Raw genomic sequence first — 27873 nt, forward strand, 5'->3', positions numbered from 1 at the left:
ACCACACAGATCTCACCACTGTGTAGCTCTCTCACAGTTAAAATGGCTAGAGCTCCCCAACCTTTTATTGCTTAATCAGCTAACCTTAGCCCACAACATAATCAATTTCCCCAGTAACTTCCCTGCTATCTCCCACCTAGTCCAACCTAGTAACAATCTCAGATCTCTCAGATCTTCTAACAAACTCTTACTCAAGGTCTCTAACTCCCACAACTATCATGGTGACTCCCTCTACTCTCACTAAATAGCCAAACTCTGGAACACTCTTCCAGAGACAATAACAAAAAAACAAACTCATATTCAGTTCAAGGCACTCCTAAAGGATCATGTAACTAATCATTGGCTGTGCTCTTGTCACACTCCTGGATAACTACTAACCCACTTCTATTGTAGTTTTCATCATGACTACTATCCAATGTTGTATTATTTGTCTTGTATAAAAATAGCACAGTACTGTAAGCTGAAATTGCTTTGTTTGTACTATTATTGCTCTGTAAATCATATTGGAAGAGACATTGAGGAGCTCTCTGATTATGTAGCCCAGGCAGGTATGACCCTGACCTTGAGCAGTATCCTACCTTCACCAAGAATGATGCCACAATACAGAGATAAGATGATCAGCTTTAACAATTGGCTTAAACACTGGTGTCATTCAAAGGGGATCCAGTGTCTGTCTGCCTGGGATGACATGCTGGACAAGCCACGCTGCTTCAAGGGCGGCTTGCACCTGTCACCCTGGGATTCCGGATATTGGCAAAGGCTCTTGCCACCCCCATAGTGCCTTTTTAGGCAAGGCTCAAATTCTAAACCTACCACCCTAGAACACAAAAAGGAAAAAACTAAGGGTAATGCTGCTCAATGCCAGAAGTCTAAATCTCAAAATGCACGCACTCGAGGCCCTTCTCAGTATGGAGAACATCGATGTCTGTGCTGTGACAGAAACCTGGTTCAAGGCTCCTGAGAGCACCCCAGCGCTATCAGGTTTTACCTCATATCATGCGTTCCCCCAAAATCCGGACAATACCAAGAAAGGAGGGTATCCATATTCATCAAGGACACCCACACCTCAAGACTGGTGGCAATGCACGATGCATCGGAGACCATCCAGGTGCAATTAACCATAGGCAAGACTGCTCTGCAAATTGTAGCATGTTACAGGCCACCCTCACAAACTCAGGAAACTCACATGGCCTTCCTGAAAACACTAGAGGGAATAAATGTATCACCAAACACCATCATACTAGGTGACTTCAATTACCCTAATATAGACTGGGAACACTACTCAAGCCCAAACACCCTAGCCCAAAAGTTCCTGGAATTCATAAACTCAAATGCCATGGAACAACTAGTCACCATCCCCACAAGAGGAGATAACATACTTGATCTCATCATCATGAACATGGGAGCACAATGTTCAACACCGGAAGTATACCCCACACTGGTGAGAGCAGATCACAAACTAATCACGCTGGAGGTCCTCATCCCACCCCACCTGAAATAAAAAAGACCACAGTAAAGAACTTCTCAAAAGCCGACTTCACACTTCTAAAGACTAGTGTGGTCTCCTTTCAGGCCCCGAGCGGCGGAAAACAATACTCAAGCCGCTGAATCACTTACAAACGCCTTCTACCAGCACCTGCAGGACTGCATGGATAAGGCAATCCCAAGCAAAACAAAGACTCTTTGTACCAAAGGCAAGCGTCCAGTCTGGTGTACCCCAGCCATAAACAAACTCTACAACAAAAGGAGGAAGCTACTACAAGATAGAGCAAAATCCTTAAAAGGTAAGACACCCTTGATCACTATAAGTAAAAAACTAAGAGCTCTCATAAAATCATCCAAAGCAAATTTCGAGAGAAAAATAGCTAAAGACTCAAAAGACAATCATAAGGCCTTCTTTAGCTATGTTAGAAACCTAGGAGGAAACTCCCAGATATGCTCAGAACTAGTTCAAAATGATGTGAAGATTACTGATCCTACAGACATTGCCAACATACTGGCTGACAGGTCCAATACAAACTTCCCCCAAAGGAGAGATATCTATACCAAATGAGTGCAGCCCCCAAACATCTCCAGCGCCCAAGTGAGAACTGCTCTCTCCAAAGCAAAAACACAGCATCCATGGGACCCGATGGTGTCCCGGCTGTGTGCTCCACGAACTCAATGAGGAATTAAACCCACAGCTACGACAGCTGTTTAATCAAAGTCTTACCTCTGGATACATTACCCAGGGAGTGGCGCACTGCAACTGTGGTCCCACTTCACAAAGGCGGTGCCTCCACAGACCCTGGAAATTACCGCCCATTAGCTTGACAAGCCTTATCTGCAAAGCCATGGAGAGGATCATAATGGACCTCATAAATAAAGACATAGGGAATTTGCAGACTTTGGATCCAACCCAGTTTGGCTTTGTCAAAGGCAGATCATGCCTTTTAAACTTGGTTGACTTTTGAAACAGTCACCAAAGCCATTGATGAGGGAAAGGCAGTCCATACAGCCTACCTCGATCTGGCTAAGGCCTTGATACAATACCCCACTCGGGTATCATTGAAAAACTCATCAGCTTAAATGTTAACCCATACATCACAAGATGGGTTGCAAACTGGCTGAGTGACAGAACCCACAGGGTCAGAGTTGCTGGCGCCATGTCAGACTCAAAGCCTGTCACAAGTGGTGTCCCACAGGGCTCAGTCCTGGGCCCACTCTTGTTTGGCATCTACTTTTCAGTACAAGCAAACACAGGAGGGTTATGGCTGACAAAGTTTGCAGATGACTGCAAACTGGGCCATAGTAGAAAACACATCTGACACAGATATCCTTCAGAAGGGTCTCACAGAAACGGATAACTGGTGCCAGAGCCACGGCCTAAAGTTAAATGCCAAAAATGCATAGTCATACCCTTGGGAAAAACAAGGTTACCTAGCTACCAAATAGGTGGCAATCCACTGAGCACAGAAGAAGTTATCAGGGACCTGGGGACCCAGGTTGATAGTAGTCTGTCATTCGACACCCATGTAGCTAAAGTAGTTAGGAAGTCCTTCTACATTGCCCACCTTATCATGAAGGGATTCTCATCTAGATCAAGGGAGGTCATAGTCTCCCTTTACTCATCACTCATCAGACCAATGATTGAGTACAATGCCCCATTCGAATGTATCTGACCCGACACTTGCAGCAGCTGGAGAGGCCACAAAAGTTCCTCACCAAAAGGATAAAGGGTCTCAAAAATCTGTCCTATGCTGCCCGACTGAAAGAACTCCAGCTCTATTCAGTCGCTTACCGCTTGCTCAGAGGTGACCTTTGCCTAACATACAAGGCCATGTCAAACCCAGATTTGATGAATACGCTTCACCTCAAAAAATCTAGATCCATCAGAGCCACAAGGGCGGGAGACTTAAACCTCGACACGGCTATTAATAGGGCGTGCTGGAGGGATAGATTCATCACCCAAAGACTCCCTATGCTGTGGAACAAAATCCCGGTACATGTGAGGCAGAGCACCTCGCTGGCCTTGTTCAAGAGAAATCTTGACCAATGGATGGGAGATCGCAGATATACCCCAGGAATTACCTCAGTGTCACTGCTCGACAGAGGCACAGCAAAATAATGGGTATAGTTCCCCATACTAAAGGGGTGGCGTAAGCCACAAAACGATGGGCTAGGCTTATAAATGCCCTCGGGCAGATAGCCTAGTATGAACCTATGAACCTATGAACCTATTGTTTGTAATCGTTGTTTGAAATACTATGGAGCTTTTCTTCCCAGGTCTCCGCTGAAAACAAGCCCCTGGCCCAGTTTGACACTACCTGGTAGACAAATATAAGAAATAAATAATGTCAAGCTTTTATGCTTATGATTGATAATTTTTACCAGCCTGACCTGTGTTACATAGCACCAGTTTTAAACTAAGTGCATATTTCAACAGTATCTTGTAGGAATGTGGCAAACATCTTTTTAAATATATCAACAATCGGTACAGTGAGAAGAAGTAACAAGCACTGGACACCTAACAAGCAGTGATAAGCACACTGATTAATGTTACAATGTGATGGGCTGAAACTTTCTAAATTTCTTTTCTACATACAGCAAGAACTAAAAGATCTACTTGTTTCAGGATTAAAATAAATGTGAGTGATTCCAGTACAACAGAAAGACAAGCTAAGTGGTTATCCCAGTCAAAGCAATGTAATTTCTCTGTTAGAATGGCTAAAAAGGTAACAACTCCAGGTTTTGAATCAGAGTGTATGTTACATGGCACGCAGCAGCACATGTATATTTATTAATACCTATTCATTTTCCATATAGTTTTACTGAGAGGATTCAGATCTATTTTAGTTCACTGAACTCTTCAATGAATATGCATTTAACGACATGTATTTAGCAAAAATCACTTCTGCTGTTCACTGAATACTCCCAGGGCAAAGACATACTTTCCCTGCAGCACAACAGCCCCAAATCTAGCTAAAGCTACCCCACCCCCAACTATATATACCAACTCTGAGATCACACTACAGTGGAGAAATGGGTGAAGCTGTGCTGCGGGACACATATTTCCTTACTCTGGGAGTATGCAGCGAATTGTGGAAGTGATTTTTGCTGAATACAGGTCGACGAATGTGTGTTCACTGAAGAGTGACTTCGGCGAACTAATATAGACCCGAGGAATCAATTAGTTCAACAGGACCAGTAAATCCGTGTACAAATGGGTATCAGTACAAAATATTTTCTGGCCAGCACAGTTTAAATCTAGTGCTGCATACAGCAAGCTGTTTAGGTATGATGTCCCTTTTTCAGTACTGTGGTTGGAAGTGGTATAACATATCATAGAAAATGCAACTTATCAAATAAACAGTTTAGTGAAATGCTTTTTCTTCCCTTTCCCCTTGGTTGCATGACCTGGCATTTTTTTATATAATTTAAAAGCAGAACATTAGGAGCAGCCTCCCGTCACCATATGATGGATTTTCTTGAAAGGGAGGAAAAGTACATTCTAAAACTTATCATTTTGAGGAGTTTCATTTCCAACGATTTGTAATGCAATTATTCATAAGGAAGACTTTCTGATTTGATGCTAAGAAGCAGTTTATCGATGGGTTTCATGCTTTAATTTAAGCAAATTTTTACAAGCTGCATGCATTGTCAAGCCACATTTTGGGATATGTACAAGTTGTAGCACATGAGAAAGCGTGACAACAGTATTTTTGGTTATAAGACCTACTTTAGGCTCCACTGACAATAATAGTAGTCAGAGTTAAGGGAATGTGCCAGCCTTTAGTGTTGGGCTTCAATACCCTGTACTGCAATAAAAAGCATACAGCTATACTACTCTTAATACTGTATAACTTTCTGAACAGTTATTTTTGTACTGGGCACAGCATAATTACATGTTAATGAAGTTTATATTTTATACTGCAAATCAAGTATGTAATTGTGAATCTACCTTGCGCCCTTAGAAGTTTGAACTTTACTGCAGCAATGCTACATATGGTTACAGGTAGAATGAGCTCATTATAAGAACAGTAAAATCCTGGCTGCAGGTCCAAGGCAGTTCCAATTAGGTAGCCATTTTAAACAGACTTTGGAAAACCAGTAGCATCTCACTGTGTCTGGTTATGTCCATGAGCTACTTTTCAGCAAGACATGGACAAGTGAACTTGTTCACCTGAAAAGACAATCAATTTTCAACATTTTTATGTGGAGACAAGAATCCCACTCCCTTCCATGCAGGGGGTTTCACTCTTTGCACTGCAAACTAATATCGTCATTTCTAAGGTCACATACCCTTAGGGACGTTAAATTATTTCTGATATGTTTAGACCCTACATGAGGTGCTAATCTGTACGTTTTACTTTAATACTTAATTTTGTGTTGTTTGAGATGCTGCATTATACATTTTACTGCACTTTACATTTTTCACTACATAAAGTACTACACTACATGCATTACTTTATTGCATATTTTCATCGTTTGAGGTACTGCATTATATTTATTACTTGACTATACATTTTACACTATTTCATCGTAGCATAACTACAACATTACTTAGTTTTGTTAACAAAATTAACGTAGAATGAAATAGTTGCCAGTCTCTTCTCTCTTCCTTGACCTATCAAAAGCCTTTGATAAGTCTCTCATGATAACCGTCTTCAGAAATTATCAGCTCTCACCCTCTCCAGTACCACAATTGATTGGGTTCATAGCTACTTATCTAGCAAGCAACAGGCTGTAAAATGGGTAAATGAATACCCCTCTTTTCTCTCAGTAATAGTAGGCACCCTGAAGACAAAGTCTTAGCACCCTTATTATTTAATACTTCATTAATGACCTATACTGATACAATATGCTTACACTTCATCTCTAAAAATACGCATGACTCATTTCTGCAAATCTCCAGCAAGTCATTCAATAATCATTTACATCCATCAAGTCCTGATTAAGAGACTTCCAACACCTATGGAACCCTCTAAAAACAAAAATACTCCTCTTTACTCCCAAAAAATCACAATATAAACAAGCTCAATTTCTATAGCTCCTTTCTAAACAGTACCCAAAGTAAAGCAGTCTCTAATAATAAATTAGTAGGAGGGAAAATATATGATAACACAAAATGTGATATACAGAGCCAACAGCAGTCAAACAACACATCAAAATACTGCTGCCTGTACAGAGCCAAACAACACTTGACATACAAGTCAAAAAATTAGCAATAACATACTTTCTTCCAACTCTTATGTATACCTCAGAGTCATTTATTTTAACCAACTTGCAAACTGGCACAAAATCCAAGATAGAGCAAAATTACAATAAAGTTGCCAAATTTGCCTGTAACTTACCAAATAGGGCACATCACCATGTAGCCAAAAACAGGTAAATGGCTTGAACTAGGTAATTAACTCTCTTATTCCCAGCTGATCACAACCCACAACCTCCTTTATAAACCTGACAGGTGCCATAGTCTACAAAATTTAATCCAGTACTATCTACCTGTGAAACCACTTCTATCTAAAGACAAACTGCTTCTTGCTGACCAAACACCTAACACTGTTGCTGGAGATGCCTTATATTCAAACTGCATATTCAGAGTTTTGAACACTATCCCATTACAAAAATTAGACTTTTTCAAATCTAAACTAAAAGAACATTTAGTAAATTCCTGGATCGGTTCCTGTACATCCCTTGGATAATAATACATTTTTACTAATGCCCAACACTCAGCTATACATTCTGTTTAACACCTAAACCTTATGTCCACTAAGTCTTAAACAGTAGATTTCCTTAAGTTCCCAAATGTCTCAGTAGCATGAAAGTGTTGATTAATCTCTATTCCATGCACTGTATATACTATAACTAAACATGTTAACTTGTACTGATATTATGAATAGCTGAAGACTAGGTCTGTCTATGCATCCAAACCATAATAATTCACACCTGCTGAACTTATAAAGTATGAAATTAACAATATGATAATATTTTCTGCCTGTACAACACTACCAATATGACTTGCTTGCCTTCTGTATATTTTTACTATGTAAATTGTTTGCCAACTATGTTGACACATTACTTTATGTACATTGTTTATAGTACTGGAGCTTTTCTCCATGTGTCTCTGCTGAAAAAGGGTTTTTGCTCAGATTAACTTTCCCAGTAAAGAAATATAAATAAATAAATAATTAAATGTAGTGCTACATTCTGATTTAATTCACCATGTGTTAAACTGAATAGGGGACTGCACTATACATATTTCTTCATTGTATATTTTTAAACTGCCTATAGTGATACACTATTCATATTATTTTAATGAATATGTTTAAATTGCTTGAATTGTTCTGTTATACACCTTACTTCATTAGGTGATTTACTAATACTATGATATATGTTATTGTGTCCTAGGTCCCATTTTTCTGGTTCAAAGACATTGCAATTGGACTTTCTCCTGACATGCTAAGTTGAACTAAATTTTGTGGTTTCTGTTGCAGTATACATTTTTGACCTGAGAGAGTTGCAAGCCCTCTTGCAGAACCTGTTCTCCAGGATTAAATACCACCTGTACTGGCCACCCATTATGTGGGGTGAACCAAAGACTGGAGACCGAAGAAGATCCTATTTTTGAAAGTTAGGTGATACTAGCAGCGCCTGTCACAGCAGTGATCATACTACAAAAACGTGTGGCAATATACTATCTCTGTGTTACTGTGCATATCATGAGTTTTATGGTCACAAACAAGAACTGTACAGCATACTACCAGCTCAGCCTCCTTCCTCTCTCACCAGTCAACTCCTGATTCCCAAAAAACATGTTGCTACACCAGTGACTCGTCCATCTTCCCTACTTCCTCTCCACTTGCAGCAGCTTTTTAAAAAGGAACAGCAGCTGGGAGTTTCGTTTCTAGCTTCAGTCCTAGTGCTGATACTAGTGTCATAATAGCTGCATGTTTCGTGGCCCCAGTCTAATCCTGATGCTCATTTTCTTTACCATTATTTTATAAGTAACCTTTGATGATATAATAATACATCACAGGCTCATTGTCCTTTCTAGGAAGGAAGAAGTGCTCCCCTCTGTGTTCCGCATTTAACATGCTGACTACCCCTGCTTAGGTGAGCACCTCTAGTTGCCCTGGTATCTCACTCTCAAATGTCTTGCCTGCTCTGTTCTATTGCCTTAGTAACATAGACCAGTAACTGGCACAGCCTTGCTCATACTATACAGAACTATTAGGCAGAATGCACAGTTCTTACTAGACATTTACTGATTAGTCAGTCAAATCATTTACCACTTTCAAGAAACAAAATATCTACCAATACTATGAATTTTAGTCAAATCTGCTAATCAGTTAGTGTTCCACTATCCCTCTTCCCAGTAACATTAGTCACCACAGCCCTGTGGCACAGAGGATTAAAGCCCTTACCACTCTACAGACAGACAATGTTTGATTAGTGGCACTGCATCCATAGGGTTTGCAAGGGGGGGGGTGGAAAGTCATCTAGTACATTGCAATGGAGGGAGCAAGGCAGCTGGCTTGCTGCACTAAGCAGAATATGAGACTAGTGAGCTTCATGCTGCATAAGGGACGAGGTACTCAGTTGGTAGGTTCCGCATGTGCAGAAGCATGCATGCACCTCCCAAAGGCAGCAATCATGGAGCTGGTAAGGCTGCTATGAGGTGGCGGGAGATAAACTGCCCACCCTGGTGTAAGTATAATGCCACACCAGTGCCTTTGATTGCCACACTGGCCCAAAATGTGGGTTTGGTTGAGCCTGGGGGAGTTTATGGCAGGTGCTGTAAACCTGGTGAATGAGGGCTGGAGCTAGCAGGTAGCGGCTGATGGTCACCCGCACAGAAACAACACAAAAAAGTAGTTCAGTCACGTTTGGCAGCCACGGTTCTAGCCACTGAGATACTGCTTATGTTGCTTGCTGTGGTTCTCCTTTTAGAGCTAGCATTCCTTTTAACTACAGGCATTTCGAAGGTACTCCAATTCTTAGATTTTTGATACTTTCTGATATCTCCCCTTACAGAAAGAAAAGGTAAAAATCTATTTCTTTTATTTATGTTTTCAAGTTCTCATATTCTTGAAAGTGCAGTTTATACTACGCAGATTTAAATGGAAAAAAATGAAGAGCCTGCCCTTTTTCAGTAAAGGGGTTTGAGGCAAAATATTCAAATTAGCTACAGGGCAAAAAAAGTTGTTCTGTTTATGTAGTGAATTATATATATATATATATATATATATATATATATATATATATATATATATATTGTTGTATCTTTCTTTCTTTTTAGGGAATTACTTTAGCGGCCTTCTCCTCCGCTTTTTATTATTGGCAGCAGATTTTATACTGAGCCACAGCCCACATTACAAGCGCAGCCAAAGCTATTCACACCATTCATGAGAAGATCCACAAGAGAGATGCTTTAGCTGACAATCAAAACAGGACAACATCTTATTGTGAGAGTTGACAATGGTACCAGCAGTACCACCACCACTGAATTATATATATATATATATATATATAGAGATATATATATATATACATAGATACACACACACACACACACACACACACACACACACACACACACATTTTTAAGTTGCAGTGTGGGAGTGCAAAGGGATGACCAGCAACACATTTTGAAGGTTGTATTTATTGGCGAGATAAAATGATATGCACTCAAGCACTCAAGCACATAACAGATGATATTTTCACTTTTTCTTGACTGAAGCCTTGTACTGAGCTTACCAAGAGTACTTGTATTATACACTGTGTATTATTAGTTGTTATGTATTTGATCTCTGGATAGTGATGCGTTATATATTTACCACATGGTTTCTTGGTGAACTTCACTGTGTAGTTAATATTTTTGACTTGGTCTAAATTTATAACAATTACGTTGTGCTCTGCCCTTTTCATTTTGAATGTCTGTACTTATTTTCTGAATGCTACGCAAAAGAAACTGATGGCAACTCAGACAGTTGAAAGTATTTTAAAATAAAGTAATAGCGCAAGGAATTTGTTGGTCAAGAAATTAACAATGCAACAATCTACTTTTGTGAAAAAGGACACTATAATACAGAACAGAGGGCTAGGTTAGTGTTAAAATCAAGCCAGTAAAATCTGCAAGTGCTTGAAAGGTTCTTACTAAAACATCTACAGAAAACATTAAAAGTTAACTGAAGATTACATTGATTCGGTGTTTGCTAAAACATACTGTAGAAGAAGCATGCTACAAAAAGCTAAAGTAATGCAACATGCTTACATATAATATACCCTTTGCAGCTACCAAGGCAGAATATGTAACAGCATGCCCCATGACAGTTATTCTGTATTATGGGGGTTAACTAATGCAATCTCAGTGGATAAAAGCATCCCATTTTGTAGAGCATGCTGTTAAACTGCCCATTTCATACACCTGATCCCAGTTGTCATTTCCCAAATGATCTCAACAGTATGCGTATGGCATGCAGATTTTTAAGAAGCACACCTAGGAGGGTATGTATCCTTCTGCTTGTGACCAGAGCTCCTAGATTGCTTGTCTCCCACTATAGATCTCTCCTAGATAACAACAGCACTATGTGTGTATTTCTTGAATAGCTGCTGGTGGCTGCTCATACCTTTCAACCTTTTACAGCAAGAAGTATGGACAAAACCATAAATAATGGGGGGGGAACAAAGGCCCACAAATAGGGACAAGTTTTAAATATTCCTCTTACAAACTTAGAAGGTTGATAGAATAACAGGTTTTGCATTAGCATGAATTTTCTGAATGGTTTGAAGTCTGAAACTCAAATGTCTGTCATTATTTTCTGACTTCAGTCCTCAATGATTTGCCAATTATTTGTCATAAAACCCAAATTTTATGAGGAACAGAGCAAAATACAAGGCAAAAATCTGGACAGTTGAGAGGTATGTGGCTGGTAACTCTGTCTGCTCTGAAAGAGAAAATTAAAACAGCATTTTGTGCATTATGGTTGTCATATAAATGATAAGAAGGAAAGAAATGCTACTGTATATCAAACAGTGCTTATTATAACCATGTAGCCACAGTTGTATCTAAGAATGTAATAATTGCCCAAGACCCTTTCAGTGGTAGACGGTACAGTCAAAGTTTTAAAAGAAACAAATTATAAATGAGACTACTACATGTGGCAGAACTTCAGTAGATTCCAACTTAAAATATGATGCATGATTTTGAACAAGCCCACCTGGTTCCTTTGTGAAACAAAGAACTTTAGTAAACTGCTAATAAAAAGAATGATTACATAAATCATATCAAGACAGGACAGAGTGATGACTGTAGCCTGCCTGTCTGAAGCTCACAAGGTATGCGCCAGTAGCTTCAATCATCAATCTCAGGCTGATAATTTGTCATATTAAAACTAACACCTAACACCTTGTTGAAACTGAGTCCATCAGATCTGTTTCAGTCAGGCTTTGGATGTTTTCCTATAAATGCAAGAATCATTCTTTACGTACTTGTTCTCGAATATCCTCCCTTAATTCACGAAGCACCTGGTTAAAAAGCATCATTTGGGTAATCAGCATTTTGGTTTGTTCACCTGTTCCAAAAGAAAGAAAGGGAAAAAAACAGCTACTGAGTTATTATTCTGATCAAGATGGTTTTCAGTATTCACTGAACAATTATTTGTTATTGGCCTACAGTCCACTTTGCATATCTTATATATCCACTTACAGTGCTGCAAGCATTTAGAATCATGTAAGTCCATTCATCCTATAAATGCCATCAGTTCTTCCACTTATGAGGTACCCATCTTAAATAATGTAAATCTACATAGCAGTCATTGTGAATACAGCCAAAGAATGTTAACATGCAGACAGAACACCATTTGTGGAGGATGAAGTCCATATACTGACACTTTTCCAAGATAAAGCATGTCAGCCTGGGCTATGCTCTATCAATTACCTAAATCACCCCATTACAATAGTCAGTCCTTCATTTGGTATATCCACTACAACAGTTCTGCGATACGCCTGCTTGGCATGAATCCATACTGAGTTGTGTATTCAATATTGTTTCTGGCAGAACTAGTGTGACACTGTAATACCCTGGCTCAGAGGTTGCCTGGGCCATGAAACACACAGCATGAGGTATTAGAGGCAACAGTAGAATATAGGTTTATGGAAAACACAAAAGTGTCTAACATGGGTAAAAGAAGAAATGGGGATGATGTAGAGGGCTGTATAGCAGGTAGTTACAATGCTGTGACAGTTTCTATGGCCCATACAGCACCATCAATTATCTGCATTTCCACATTTACTCCTCTGTTATTAAGCTAAATGCTATAAATTTCCACTGCTGTTTTTTTGTGGCTTTAATATTTTTTTCAGAAAAAAAGTTGCATATCTCTTGGAAAGTCTTGATAAAGGGAGCAGAGTATTTATCATCAGATCAGATTAGCAAATAAATATGTTCCTGTCAGATTGTTTGCTATACTGGCTATCAGACAATCCTGAAACAACATGTTTATTTACTTGCTAACCAGGTCTAACAGCCAACTCCAGCCATGACTCAGGCAAAAGACAGAAAAGCATAAATGCCATGCACAATCAGAACAAGCTCCGACTTAAGGCTATTTCCTTGCAGTAAGCTTAAAGCATATGAAATATAGTCAACCCATACAAATATGTGTAAATATTAGTTAAGAAAATAAGTAACAAGAATTGTAGGTTAAAATGCAAGGACTGTGATGCACTGAATAAGCTAAAGCATAAACATTACCTGAAACAAATATATGCATCAGACTTGGATATTAGTGAAAACAATCATTAGTAATTGAACAGACAGCACAAGCAATAAGGAGCTGAAAGGATGCTAACTGCTTTAATTGAGAATACATGGATCTAGAGGTGACATGCTGAAATGAGAGTACTGAGGTTGAATAAGACAATCAATACAACTAGGCCTACGTAAATAAATAATAGCTGAACGAGGTCACAGTCCCAGTTTGCTAGGCAGAGGTACTTTCTTCCAATAGCATAACTAGGGTTGGACAAAAGGGGCATCTTTCCCAAGTTTGATCTGTTATGTGTCATGATCGATAGTGATTATAATCTGCATATCAGGAATGAGTACAGTACCAGGATTCATTTGATCAGCCCAGGCTGTGTGTGTTACTAACTACAGCAATGAGCTTGCCTAAGCTCTTTGCTAAGTACAGAGGGCTTTTGATTTTTGGTCCTCAACTTCAGATTAATGGGACAGCCAGCTTGGGGACTGCTGAAAGTGTCAATTAACCTAACTTTGGCTGTACTATCCTTATCTTCCATGCAATAGTAAAGAGATGCATCAGACATGTTATCCAATCTCCTGTCCCATGCTTTAACATCTCACGTCAGATCTTGTTCACACCTACAGACCTACCACTACAGAAGTCTCTGACCACTGCAGTGACTTCAGTTACACTGATGGGACCCCAGTCCACCAAAGTTTTTGGAAAACAACTCCTGAGAGGACAGCATTACCACTGAGTCAAGGAGCTTCTCATATTTCTTTCAGCTCTCAACAATCTCCCCAGTAGTGGTCAGCATTTCCCAGCCCTTACTGAGCACAGCCTATGGAAGGTTTCTGCCATCTCTTTCTCAGACATTGTGTGCTTCTTCATGGTCTACCAAAAGTCATACCATGCCTACCCAATCTTTCACCTCAGCCACTGCTGTTGATAAAAAGGTAAATTACCTTTCCTTTTCATTAATGTCCAACACTGACAGCAATGACCACCCACTGACAATAACTCCTTACTACACCCTCTCAAACCATGGTCTCAAGCATAGCCCAGTTAGACTCAGGGTCCTAGGTCTCCCTTAGAACATTGCTAATATCTCCTCAGACATACAAGACGAATACATTTCACACTGATGCCTTTGCCAAACATTACCAAGAGACTCACATTAATTGTTTGGGTCTCTGAAGCTTGCCCAGTCCACTCTTCTGTTTGATGAGCCCAACTGACTACCAAGTAATGACCAGATGACAGCCTTGTACCTTTCTTCTCCTGAATGTTCAGAACATAAAGTATCAGTGATGATGACATGGCCACAGTTTGGTTTTGACCTTAGAACCACGGTCCACTGGTACCAAGTATATTTAAAAATCTCCTTATTGTCAAGATTTGTGTTTATTATGGACACTTCATAACATAAATGGAAGTTCAAAAGCAATTCACTATTTAAACTGAGAATGAATTCTGAAGCCATTTTTCACACTCCTCTAGGTATCTCTGTCATCGAACATGAGTAATGAAATGTGTAGAACCAGACAAAGCCAATTAACTGTAAAAGGATCTATAAGAATACTATAGCATAACTCAAGATGTCTCCTTGTGGTTTGGCATGTCTGGATACACTAAATGCTTCCAGGACCACATAACTCATCTGTAAGTTACCAATTCATCTATGTCAAACACTTTAAAAACTCCATAGACCACTGTTTTCAGCTCTGACTCAATATCACTTAATTTGCCTAAAATATAATACTAAGCAGATGCCTCACTTACCATTTGACATAAAGACTTCCAAGATGGTGGATGAGCTTGCAGAGTTTGATTTTACTATCTCTAAATCTCCTACTAATTTTGTGTTTATTTTCACTAGGTTTCAGTGATATACTCGGGGACAATATCTTACAGCCATATGCCATTTCTCTATGAGCATAATTCCTCCTTCTTAAAGATTTACAACTATTTTATTTATTCCATTTTTCTATAAGTTTTTGCAAACCCACATGGTTTTCTTTAAATTTTGCTCAGAGCAATTAGAAGAAATAGAAACTCACACTTTCATTCCCTTACAAATTTTTATTAGAGGTTCAGAATTTAAACATGACATAATGATAAATTATTGGTGAATATTTTTTTTTAAATAACCAGAACCTTATTTTAATATTAAAGCATTACATTTTACTGCTGAGATAAGGGATGGTATTATTTTATGGTAATGTTCCATCAGGGATACTTTGTAAGTTCCCTTTTATTTTTAATTTTTACATTTTTATTTTTTAATTTTGATATGTGTATTAATTAAAATTCATCCAGTGTGAAACAGAGCTGCAGATATTGCAGTTTCATTAATTCAACATATTTTTTGCATTTACTTTACTCCAATAAACCCAAAACTAAGGTTTTTTTGCTGATGTGATTTCTGCTTAACATAGTCCTCTGATTTACAAGATAGTTTTTTTGGAGGATAGCTTGTTACTAAGGTCCTGCTTACTCTTTAAACTAAAATGGTGTGTAGGTATCAGATGCATCTTATACCCTCCCCCCTACACCTGCTGATGTATGCAAATGTACATTGAGCCACTCTAATTACTGTTAAATTATTTGAACCTCAGCTTACTTTTCTACTTTGGATGTTATAATCTCTGGTATAAAATTATAGCTTCTAAATTATTTTCTCCTACTACACAGGATGATGCTGAAAGTCTGCACTTATAAACAAATTCTCTCTTAGCAGTAGCAACAAATGTCAAATCTCATTACTGTGTGCCTTTTACATCTTAGTTAAATTGTTTTCTCACTATACAGGACTATGCTTCTTCTTCTTCTTTCAGCTTTTCCCGGTTAGGGGTCGCCACAGCGGAACTCCGGTCTGCTAATGATTGGCAGTAGATTTTTACGGTGCTGAGGTGCCAGCCTGACGCCCAACCTTCAACTAAGGCACGCCCATTCACACATGTCTTTCGAACGCCACTCAACCTAAATTTATAAACAAAGTCTGTCTCTGGAACACTGATAAATTTGATACTAATGCTTGCTACCTAAGTGTATGTGCGTTCTTTTTCATCTTTTCCCGAATTTACCTTGTATGATTGAGTATTCTTTTTTTTTTCCATTACACACTAAAAATTTAATAAAATGAAATTTGACAAAGCCTATTTGACTTCATAACAATATGTGAAAGAACTATGGTTTGCTCTGAGTGGCTGGAACACAGAATTAAAGATAGTGACAAAGGATGCCAAATTAACTTACCAAGAATGGAATTCATACCACCGTTTACTGTAAAACAAATAAAAAGAAACAAATTAGTTACACAGCATAGCACATTTATTCATATGTATTATACACAGATCATCTATGATCTGATACTGTGGATCATTTGTTCCACGATAAACTAAAGATGAATCCATTTTGAAATACTTCTGGAAAACAAAGTTCACAAAAAAATGCTAAAACAGAAGGAATAGTAGTTTTCTGCAGGGGTAAAGCTCCATAAATTCATATATCCACCCAACTCTTATGCAAATAGATGTGAATAGTACACATATCTAACTTAAATAACAAACTGTGAGACTATTGCAATACAAAAATAGTGCACAATTTTACTGTGGTGTCTTTGTAAAAATCACTGTATTTCCCCTTGAAGTATTCTACAGATTCAGCAATAAAGAATCTATCACTGCTCACTTCTTATATAACTTTGTAATACATTTTCACTTTTATCTTTACCTGAATTTTGAATGTTATCCTCTCCTAGGAAGGGACAATCTGTCAGCGCTGCAATTTTTACAGGTGAACCACCTAAAATAAACTTTAAATCTTCTATAGAACCCTAGGGGAAAAAAAGTATAACAAAATGAGAAACACAATCAGTTTAAGGAGCTTGAAATTCATTATCCGCCAACCAGTACCACATCTTTCCAATGCATTTATCAATTTTCAGCTGCATACTATATTACTGTATAGTATTAACTATACAGTAAATGCAGAAGCCATACTATATGTTTGCATTTAAATAAATGTATAACGAACAGCTCAAAATAGCATTCCATCGTTAAGGGATCTTAAATCAGTTTTTCTTACAGTTCCCTATAAGCAAGGATGTTTTCTTTCCTTCTTGCTGATTTAGATCTATTTATTTTAAAATCACTTAACTTCACTGAATTGCCGGTCCTGTCCTAGATAAGGAAAACACCTGTTAAGCCAGTGGGACTACCTGCTTAGAAAATTAATAACATTCAGCTGCCTGCCATTGCCCAGAACTGATATACTTCGAGTGTTGATTATATAAACAATGATACTTGGCAAGGTGGGCATTACTTGGAAGTAATGGACTATCCAATGGTGTCAGTCTCGCCACCTCTAGAAAGAAAGACTGTTATCTCCCCATAACACCCATCCTGGAAGGATGAAATTCAAAATCCTGAGACCATAAAATAGTAAGACTGAGGCACTGAAGACTACAATACTGAACTATCAAATTTGCCCCCCAGGACTCATGTTATCACTTGTTCCTAGGCTTGCAATGGTGGGGAGATTCAATATTCAAGATTTTTCATCTTTGTGATCTTCAGCATTTCATTCTTATGATATTGTGGTCTCAAGATGTTGAGTTTCAAGGTTTTAAGAATATGGTTTTTCGTGTGTGTGCGCGTGTGTGTGTGTGTGTGTGTGTGTGTGTGTGTGTGTGTGTGCGTGTGTGTGTGTGTGTGTGTGTGTGTGTGCGCGTGCGTGCATGTGTGCGTGTGTGTGTGCGCGTGTGTGTACTTTTTCTTACATTCTGTCACCTACATTGCATTGATCATAGCTTTATTTCTCAGTTCCATTTTTTTACATACACAGACAGCTTTTTGTGGAATGAGGATATGTTGGATTGTGTTTTACATATTTTTTATTCATTTTGATCATAATTGCTAAATCTCGTGTGCGTTTGTGAGATTTTTTTATAGTTTAAGTACCCCCCCTGTGTTTCCTTTCCTCATATACAAGTAATAGTTATAGTACAGTGTTTTTTTTTATATATTGTGTTTTATTTAAATTGGTATTTTCCTTTGCATAAGTTTTCTCTAGTGATTTGCAGGTGTATATTTGGGTGCAGCCATCCTTAGAAATGCAGTTATTTAATTTTCCCTGTGCCCTGCTTCACGGTAGTCAAGATAGTTTGTCATAAAAAGTGCAGTCATTTTTCACTGGGTACTTTCTGGCACATTTCTTGTTTCAATGTTGTTCATTTTCTAAGCTGTTTTATGCCTTGTTGCACACTTGCCCTGATATATCACTAATTCGGCTGCACAGAATGCCAGCACTTTCTTTATTCACAGAAGCACACATCACTGAGCACTTAGTAAATACTAGAAATGTGCATGAATCATGTTACCTACTGCTGTGTGCTCCCATTCAGGGCACACTCGTGGAAGGACCAGTCATAGTGCAATAAAGCCTTAAAGATTGAAGCTGAGTAAAAATAGCAGCATTGATCTTCCAAGCACAGACCTTTCAGCACAGTAGATAAAAGCATTTCAGCAAATGAAGATAGAATCACACTATGAAACACATCACAAGTTGGAAAACAGTCTACAGTATCAGAGAGTGGAGAGGTTATGGACTCTGGCACTATGCACAGGGCCACAGACAGTAAATGGCTATCATGTCCACCAGTACTGAAAGCATCAAGTACAGTGTAGCACGCAATATCACAGACAGGTCTGGATATGCTAACCGCAGGCAGCTGCGCAAATGTGCACATCATGCCATACCAGCAGCAGGACAGCAGGAATGCCAAGATCAAAAATGTGCACATCATGCCATACCAGCAGCAGGACAGCAGGAATGCCAAGATCAAAAATGTGGACATCATGCCATACCAGCAGCAGGAATGCCAAGATCAAAAATGTGGACATCATGCCATACCAGCAGCAGGAATGCCAAGATCAAAAATGTGTACATCATGCCATGCCAGCAGCAAGACAGCAGGAATGCCAAGAGCAGGCACAGTGTGAAGGGAAAGGCAGAAACCAGGTACAGGGAATGGCATGCAAATTAGAAGTACAAGTCATAAAAAAGTACAGTTTTGTACCTACCATAAATGTAGATGTTCGAGTGTATACCCTGCTGCAGTCATCACACTTGGGTTATCCTGCCATCAGGTGGTCCCGCAGTCGGCCTGAATTACAAAGTTTTGGTCCGGCGTCAGTTGCTGTCACTTCTTCCCTGATGTCAATGCGCCAGGGGTATATGAGAGGCATCCAACGCCATTTTCTTCAGTTTTGTGCCCCAGATATCAGGTGCCCCCCCCCAAATGGTGGTCAGTAGATAGTACCAATAATAAAAAGTGTAGCATAGACAAAAAATCCCTCCAGCTATAAGCAAATACACCACAAAGGTTGTAACAGATTTTAAGGTATAGAAAGGTCTTAGTTAGGTCAGAGGGGATGGAGGGAGGGTAACCTGGACTGCAGCAGGGTATACACTCGAACATCTACATTTATGGTAGGTATAACACTGTACTATGTTCATCGGGTTACCCTGCTGCAGTCATCACACTTGGGTAGAATCCCAAAGCTAAGGATGGGAGGTGGAGTCAAACAGGGTTAGAGGAGGCTAGAAGGCCCTGTAAAACTGCAGTGGCGAAGCCAGCTCTAGTCTTACAGTAAAGTGGTAAGTGGTAATGTTTGGCAAAGGTGTGTAATGAACTCAAAGTTGGAGCTTCCAGAATATCCTTGGTCGGCACCCCCCTGAGGTAGGCTGTAGATGTAGCTGCTGCCCTGGTAGAGTGGGGCCTTATGCTAGCAGGAACTGGTTTTCCATGGTGGGTGTAGCAGAAACATATGCAATGTTCTATCCATTTGGAAATGGTCTGTTTTGAGATAGCCTTTCCTTGTGATGTTGTAGCATAGGATACAAAAAGCTGGTCAGATTTTCTGAAAACCTTAGTTTTATCCAAGTAGTAATGTAGCTGCCTGTGAATGTCCAAGGAATGTAGGAGTCTTTCTCCTTTGTTCTGTGGATTTGGAAAGAAAGTGGGTAAATGGATGGTTTGATTTAGAGCAACACTGGATACCACCTTAGGCATAAAGGAGGGGTTAGTTCATACAGAAACTCTTTCTTGATGAAAAATGAGGAAAGGCTCTACTGCCATTAGTGCCTGAAGCTCTGAAACTCTTCTCACTGAAGTAATTGCTAGCAGCAGGGCAGTCTTCCATGATATAAACTTTAAGTCAGCTGAGAAAGCTGCCTCAAAGGAGGTAGCGTAAGTTTTTCCAGAACAAAGTTGAGGTCCCAAGTAAGTGTTGGTGCTCTCCTGGGAGGCCTAATGTTTTTGGCCCCTCTGATAAACTGCCTTAGGAGTGGATGTGAAAATAAGGGAGGATCCGTGTTGTAGTGAGCTAAATAGCTGAGGCGTGGATTTTAATAGATGAAAAAGAAAGCCCTTTGTGTAACACCTCAGTTAAATATTGCAGAATCTAGGGTATGTCAGGCTGAAAGGTATTTTGGCCTTTATCTTGGTTCCAGGCACAAAACCTTTTCCATTTGTCTGAGTAGGCTTTCCTGGTGCTGGGCCTCCTGGCCTCCAGAATAACATCCATAACAACTTGTGAGAGAGGAGCTGGCTGGTTGCTTAGGTGATTTGCCATGCAGCCAAGTTTAAGGTTTTGAGCTGGCTGTGTAGAATCTGATTGTCTTGCTGTGTGAGCAGGTGGGTAATTTGTGATAGAATCCATGGTGGGCCCTGGGCCATATTCCTTAATAGTGGGTACCAGTGCTGACATGGCCAGTCTGGGGCAATGAGTATCATTCGTGGTCTCGCCATCCTGACTTTCAGCAGCACCTTTGTGAGAAGGGGTAATGGAGGAAAGGCATATACTGTCAGCATTTTCCAACTGAATGAGAGTGCGTCCACTTTCTAAGCTTGATGGTGAAAAGTCCTTGTGCAAAATTTTGTTAGTTGATAGTTTTGGGGGCTGGCAAACAGGTCTATGTCTGGGAGCCCCCATTTTTGAGTTATCATAGAAAATACTTGTGGATCCAGTTTCCACTCGTGGGGATCCATGATGTTTCTGCTTAGGTCGTCTGCCAATGTGTTCTTTTTTTCCTGGCAGGAAGTGAGCTTGTAATTGAACTTGGTAAGCCAGTGCTGTGTCCCACAAGGTCATTGCTTGCCTGCATAGAGGGTAGGAGTGTGTACCCCCTTGCTTGTTTATGTACCACATTACTGTGGTGTTGTCTGTCCTTATGATAAGTTGTCCTGGATGTAAGAGGTCCTTGAAGGCTGTCAGAGCATTTTGTACAGCTAGCATTTCTTTTTGATTGATGTGCAGATTCCTTTGATCTGCAGTCCATATGCCTTGAATGCACCATCCTGCCATGTGTGCCCCCCAGGCATAGTCCGATGCATCTGTTGTCATAGTTTGCCTGGCTGGGGGTAAGGTGAAAGGCTGACCCTTGTTGAGATGACATGCCTGTGACCACCATAGAAACTCCTGTTGAAGGCAGGGAATGAGAGGTATCATTGTTTCCAAGCTGTGGCTGTGTTGAGTCCATACACTTTAATTTCCTCATATGCAGTTTTGCAAATGGTATTAGTAGTATGCAAGATGCCATGAAGCCCAAGGCCTGCAGAAGTTTTCTTGCAGGGAGTTGGGTCTTTGTTGCCATTGCTCTGAAGTATTGAGTTAATTGTAGTTGTTTGTCTGGCATCAGATAAGCCATCTGGGCCATTGTATTCAAGCTGGCACCTAGGAATGTCATATTTTGTGAGGGCACTAGTTTTGATTTCTTTTCATTTACTGTGTACCCTAGGCAACTTAGAAGATGTTTTACAAAAGCCAGGTGTTGTACAAGAATGTCCTTGCTTTCTGCTTGGATGAGGCAGTCATCCAGGTATGGGTATATTTGAATTCCTCTTTGCCTGCAGTATGCAATTACTGGTGCCAGGCATTTTGTGAAGACCCTGGGTGCAGTAGATAAGCCAAAGGGCAGTGCAGAGAATTGGTAATGGGTTGAACCTGCAGTGAAACGGAGGTATCTTCTGCAATTTTGTCTGATAGGGACATGCAGGTATGCCTCCTTGAGGTCCAACTTACTAGCCAAGCTTTCTTGCCCAACATGGGAAGAAGCTGCTATAGTGTTGGCATCTTGAATTTGGGTACTTGCAAGAAGATGTTTAAAATTGAAAGGTCCAGAATGGGTCTCCAGGCATTGTCCTTTCTGGGGACTAGAAAGAGCCTTGAGTAAAATCCTTGGCCTTGCTCCTGTGTAGGAACCAGTTGAATGGCTCTCATGTCCATGAGAGCTGTAATTTGTTTTTGTGCCTCTGCCCATTGATTTTGTGGCAGGTTTGGCATTCCTTTTATCCTTGGCAAGGTGTGGAAATGGAATCTGTATCCTTGTGAGATAATGTCTAGGACCCATTTGTCCTTTGTAACGATGCACCAGTTGTCTGCAAGAAGTGCTAATTTTCCTCCCAAGGGAGATGCCAAGAGAGTTTTGCTTGGCAGTTTGAGGTTTAAGTCATTGTGTTTGCCTTCTAGTAGTTTGGGACCTGTCTTCTCCTCCCTTCTGTGTTGCAGTGCCCCATTGGCGTGGTTTGTAAGGGATTTGTGCTTGTCCTCTGCCCCTTGGGCGCCTGTATTTACCCCTCTGTGGTCTGTCAGAAGCTGGAAAGGACCAATTTTTTGTTGGCCAATTTCTGCTGAAGCGTGGGGGCTGTACTTGTAAGAAATCTTTGACCGTCTGCATAGATTTTTGCCTTATCCTCCATTTTCTTTAAAACCTCCTCTGCTTTCACCCCAAATAAGACATCCTGCTGTAAGGGTGCATCTAGTAACTTTGCTTTAACATGATCAGGCAGAGATTGTTCCTTTAACCAAGCATGCCTATGTATAATAGACCCAGTAACAGCTGCTCTAGAGGAAGCTTCCAAGGCATCAAAACCACATTGTAAAGTATGTTTGCCCACCTGTTCAGCTGCATGCAACAGATCATGCATTTCCTTGAATTCAGACTGTTGAGGGTGCATGCCCATCTTTTGTTTTATTTGAGACATTAGGAATTGCTGGTATTTAAGCATGTGAAATTCACAATTTAGTGCTCTCATAGCTAGAGTAGTTGAGGTGTAAACCTTCTTCCCCCACCTATCTAGTGCTCTGGAGTCCCTTTCAGAGGGTACAGGATTTTTAGCCATAGAAGCCTTAGTCCCTTTGGGATCCTGGGAGATTGTCTCTGGATCAGCAACAGGGCTTTTGTATAGGAATTTGTGTGAGTCAGGCACTCTATAGTATCTATCTGGTTTGGCTGGAGCAGGAGGCAGAGAATCTGGATTTAGACTAGATTCTAAGAAAACATCATCCACAATGTCTAAAACTGGGGGGATAGCAAGGGGTCTGTGCTGGGGGAGTAAAAGAAACTCTCAGAGCCTTTTCTTTGAGTCGGAGTAGTCCTGACCTTCCCAGTGGAAATGTTCCCTCATGGTATGTAAGGTTTCCCCAAAGGAATAATCTTCAGGGGGAGAAGCTGAGGGAATGGAGTCTTCAGCATCAGAATCTTCATAAGGGGGAAAGGAGTAATCCTGTTCCTCAGAGGAGCCTGAGGAAACAGACACTTGATCAGAGGAGGCATAATCCTCCTCTTGTCTAGGCCTTTTGTCTGGGTGGGGGGTTGGGAACCCCTGATCAAAGAAATGAAATCTTCAGCCATTTTATGCATCTGTTTCTTAGGCATAGGGCCTTGACCTGGAGAATGAAGAGTAGTCTTTTTTGGTTTTAGAGGAGTCTTAAGATTAGCGTAAGATTTTATGGTGAGAGTAGTCGGTCTGAAGACACCTTCAGAAACCGAAGGTGTTTCTACAGCACCGGCTTCTCCTACTGCAATGTCGTCGGTAGGGCATGAAGAAAATGGCTGCGTCGGCCTAGAACTCTCTGCTGGAGAATCCGAAGCGGTCTGGGGATCCAATTCAGTGGTAGCCAGGGGCTGCGTAGGCGCCTCACTGAAAACCGGAGAACCGGCAATCAGCCCAGCCGAGGGCTCGGAGTCTGGCTTGGATCTAGGCTGCCTTTCTTTATCTTTAAAAGACGATATTATATCCAAACGAATGAAAAAACAAGAATCATGGCCGGACTGCAGAGGAACGTTCTAAAAAACTTTAATTTAAACGCTTACAAATAAAAGTTACGTTTTTCGTCCTGTTTGCATACAGGACTTCTTCAGAAAAATGACACAGTTAGAAAATTTCAAAGTGTAGTATTTATACAATGTTTATAAAAAACGCGCAAAATTCTTAATTAACGCTTGTCTTCTTAAAGAAATATATGTACATATATATGCGCTAACAAAAAGACAAACAGAAAAAGAGACCGGACAGCTTCAATTTATACTAACTACTTCAAGGATCGCTTTATATGTATAAAAATATGTATATGCATGTGTATATAATTATTATACACACATATATATTATTATATTATATCTCTATAGGGGAAATTGTATGAATATACATATATATGTCTCACATGACCAACATTCAAATGCCCAATGATTTAATATTTCCGATATTCTGAAAATGTCGAATATACGGAAAATTAATTAAATGAATATTTAATGAATATTTGAAAAAATGTGTGCAAATATGCATATATAGATCTGTACGTGTTTACACATATCAAAACATGTACTATGTCTATTGAATTTTATATTAAAAATTTTTTATTATTAAAAATATTAAAAATATTAAAAATATTAAAAATTTTAAAAATGTTAAGATTACTAAAATTCAAAGATATTTTGTATATGGACATACTACATATTTTCTGTTATATACACATATACACATACTTCCACACCCCCACACACCCACCCACACAAACCCATGCATACCCATACACGCACACACACATACAAAAACACAAACGACCACTAAAGACTCACATCTCCATCAGCACAACCTCCACCTCACTTAATACATGATATATAAAAAAAATGTGTAAATATGTCGTGTGTTATATGAATTTTATAAATTTATGAATTTTATAAAATGTGAGATGTATAATATTAAATAATAAATTAGCAAATTTACAAATTGTGAAACAATTATAATATACAATAAAATATATACCAGTTGTGCCCTTGAATGTTTGTATGTGCACAATCTAAACTTGCATTTCAGTGGAAATTAAAAAATGCTCAAAAGTTCTATATTGACAATTCATCAATTATTTACCATTCAATGTTTGATAACACCTTATAATAAAAAACACTTTATGTCGATATATGTTATATATATATTGATAAATTTGAATAAAAAAATATATAAATTTAGAAAGTTTCTAAATAAATATAATATTATATTGATATTTATATCCATAATTTAGAAATGATAATAATTCGATGATACCATAAATTATATATTTTATATCCTATAAAATTTATATAAAATGCAAAATATTATTATATATATTAGATATGAAATATATAATATGAATATTTATATAAAGGATGTTTATATCGCCAATTGTTAATAATATTGAAGATTGTATTTTATTATTTTGTTATTGTTGGAAATCTCTTTATATATTATGACCTATCTTTCTAAACTTCTCAACCTCAACAGGCACATTATAGAACATTTATCATTTAGACCTGGGTTCACAAAGGCATTCAATCTAAGTTGCCAAATCAATTCCATTTTCTCCAATAGTAGGGTAAATGGCCCACCTCTATCGTCTTGTTGGATTTGTTGAATTATCTTAAATTTAAATTTGTGTTGTGGATGCCTGGCAGGAATTGAGCTTGTAATTGAACTTGGTAAGCCAGTGCTGTGTTCCACAAGGTCATTGCTTGCCTGCATAGAGGGTAGGAGTGTGTACCCCCTTGCTTGTTTATGTACCACATTACTGTGGTGTTGTCTGTCCTTATGATAAGTTGTCCTGATGTAAGAGGTCCTTGAAGGCTGTCAGAGCATTTTGTACAGCTAGCATTTCTTTTGATTGATGTGCAGACTCCTTTGATCTGCAGTCCATATGCCTTGAATGCACCGGCCCTGCCAAGTGTGCCCCCAGGCATAGTCCGGATGCATCTGTTGTCATAGTTTGCCTGGCTGGGGGTAAGGTGAAAGGCTGACCCTTGTTGAGATGACATGCCTGTGACCACCATAGAAACTCCTGTTGAAGGCAGGGAATGAGAGGTATCATTGTTTCCAAGCTGTGGCTGTGTTGAATCCATACGCTTTTTAGGTACCATTGTAATTTCCTCATATGCAGTTTTGCAAATGGTATTAGTAGAATGCAAGATGCCATGAAGCCCAAGGCCTGCAGAATTTTTCTTGCAGGGAGTTGGGTCTTTGTTGCCATTGCTCTGAAGTATTGAGTTAATTGTAGTTGTTTGTCCGGCGTCAGATAAGCCATCTGGGCCGTTGTATTCAAGCTGGCACCTAGGAATGTCATATTTTGTGAGGGCACTAGTTTTGATTTCTTTTCGTTTACTGTGTACCCTAGGCAACTTAGAATATGTTTTACAAAAGCCAGGTGTTGTAAAAGAATGTCCTTGCTTTCTGCCTGGATGAGGCAGTCGTCCAGGTATGGGTATATTTGAATTCCTCTTTGTCTGCAGTATGCAATTACTGGTGCCAGGCATTTTGTGAAGACCCTGGGCGCAGTAGATAAGCCAAAGGGCAGTGCAGAGAATTGGTAATGGGTTGAACCTGCAATGAAATGGAGGTATCTTCTGCAATTTTGTCTGATAGGGACATGCAGGTATGCCTCCTTGAGGTCCAGCTTACTAGCCAAGCTTTCTTGCCCAACATGGGAAGAAGCTGCTGTAGTGTTAGCATCTTGAATTTGGGTACTTGCAAGAAGGTGTTTAAAATTGAAAGGTCCAGAATGGGTCTCCAGGCATTGTCCTTTCTGGGGACTAGAAAGAGCCTTGAGTAAAATCCTTGGCCTTGCTCCTGTGTAGGTACCAGTTGAATGGCTCTCATGTCCATGAGAGCTGTAACTTGCTTTTGTGCCTCTGCCCATTGATTTTGTGGCAGGTTTGGCATTCCTTTTATCCTTGGCAAGGTGTGGAAATGGAATCTGTATCCTTGTGAGATAATGTCTAGGACCCATTTGTCCTTTGTGACGATGCGCCAGTTGTCTGCAAAAAGTGCTAATTTTCCTCCCAAGGGAGCTGTCAAGAGAGTTTTGCTTGGCAGTTTGAGGTTTAAGTCATTGTGTTTGCCTTCTAGTAGTTTGGGACCTGTCTTCTCCTCCCTTCTGTGTTGCAGTGCCCCATTGGCGAGGTTTGTAAGGGATTTGTGCTTGTCCTCTGCCCCTTGGGCACCTGTATTTACCCTTCTGTGGTCTGTCAGAAGCTGGAAAGGACCAATTTTTTGTTGGCCAATTTCTGCTGAAGCGTGGGGGCTGTACTTGTAAGAGATCTTTGACGGGCTGGATAGATTTTGCCTTATCCTCCATTTTCTTTAAAACCTCCTCTGCTTTAACCCCAAATAAGACATCCTGCTGTAAGGGTGCATCTAGTAACTTTGCTTTAACATGATCAGGCAGAGATTGTTCCTTTAACCAAGCATGCCTACGTATAACAGACCCAGTAACAGCTGCTCTAGAGGAAGCTTCCAAGGCATCAAAACCACACTGTAAAGTATGTT

At 39.6% G+C, this 27873-nt stretch overlaps 1 protein-coding gene across 2 annotated transcripts in view; it reads right to left on the reverse strand.

The window, feature by feature from the left end:
* The window catches only part of THBS3 (thrombospondin 3), a 948644-nt gene that overhangs the window by 635390 nt on the left and 285381 nt on the right, over window positions 1-27873 (reverse strand). For both annotated transcript variants that reach the window (XM_044080201.1, XM_044080202.1), the window contains exons 4-6: window positions 16965-17067; window positions 16488-16514; window positions 11974-12056 (exon numbers count right to left, since the gene is read on the reverse strand). In XM_044080201.1, the coding sequence (XP_043936136.1) occupies window positions 11974-12056; window positions 16488-16514; window positions 16965-17067 (213 nt within the window). The remainder of the gene's footprint in view (window positions 1-11973; window positions 12057-16487; window positions 16515-16964; window positions 17068-27873) is intronic.

This window comes from Protopterus annectens, chromosome 8.part0, assembly GCF_019279795.1.
Source record: "Protopterus annectens isolate FY-2018-M chromosome 8.part0, PAN1.0, whole genome shotgun sequence".
NCBI classification, from domain to species: Eukaryota; Metazoa; Chordata; order Ceratodontiformes; family Protopteridae; genus Protopterus; species Protopterus annectens.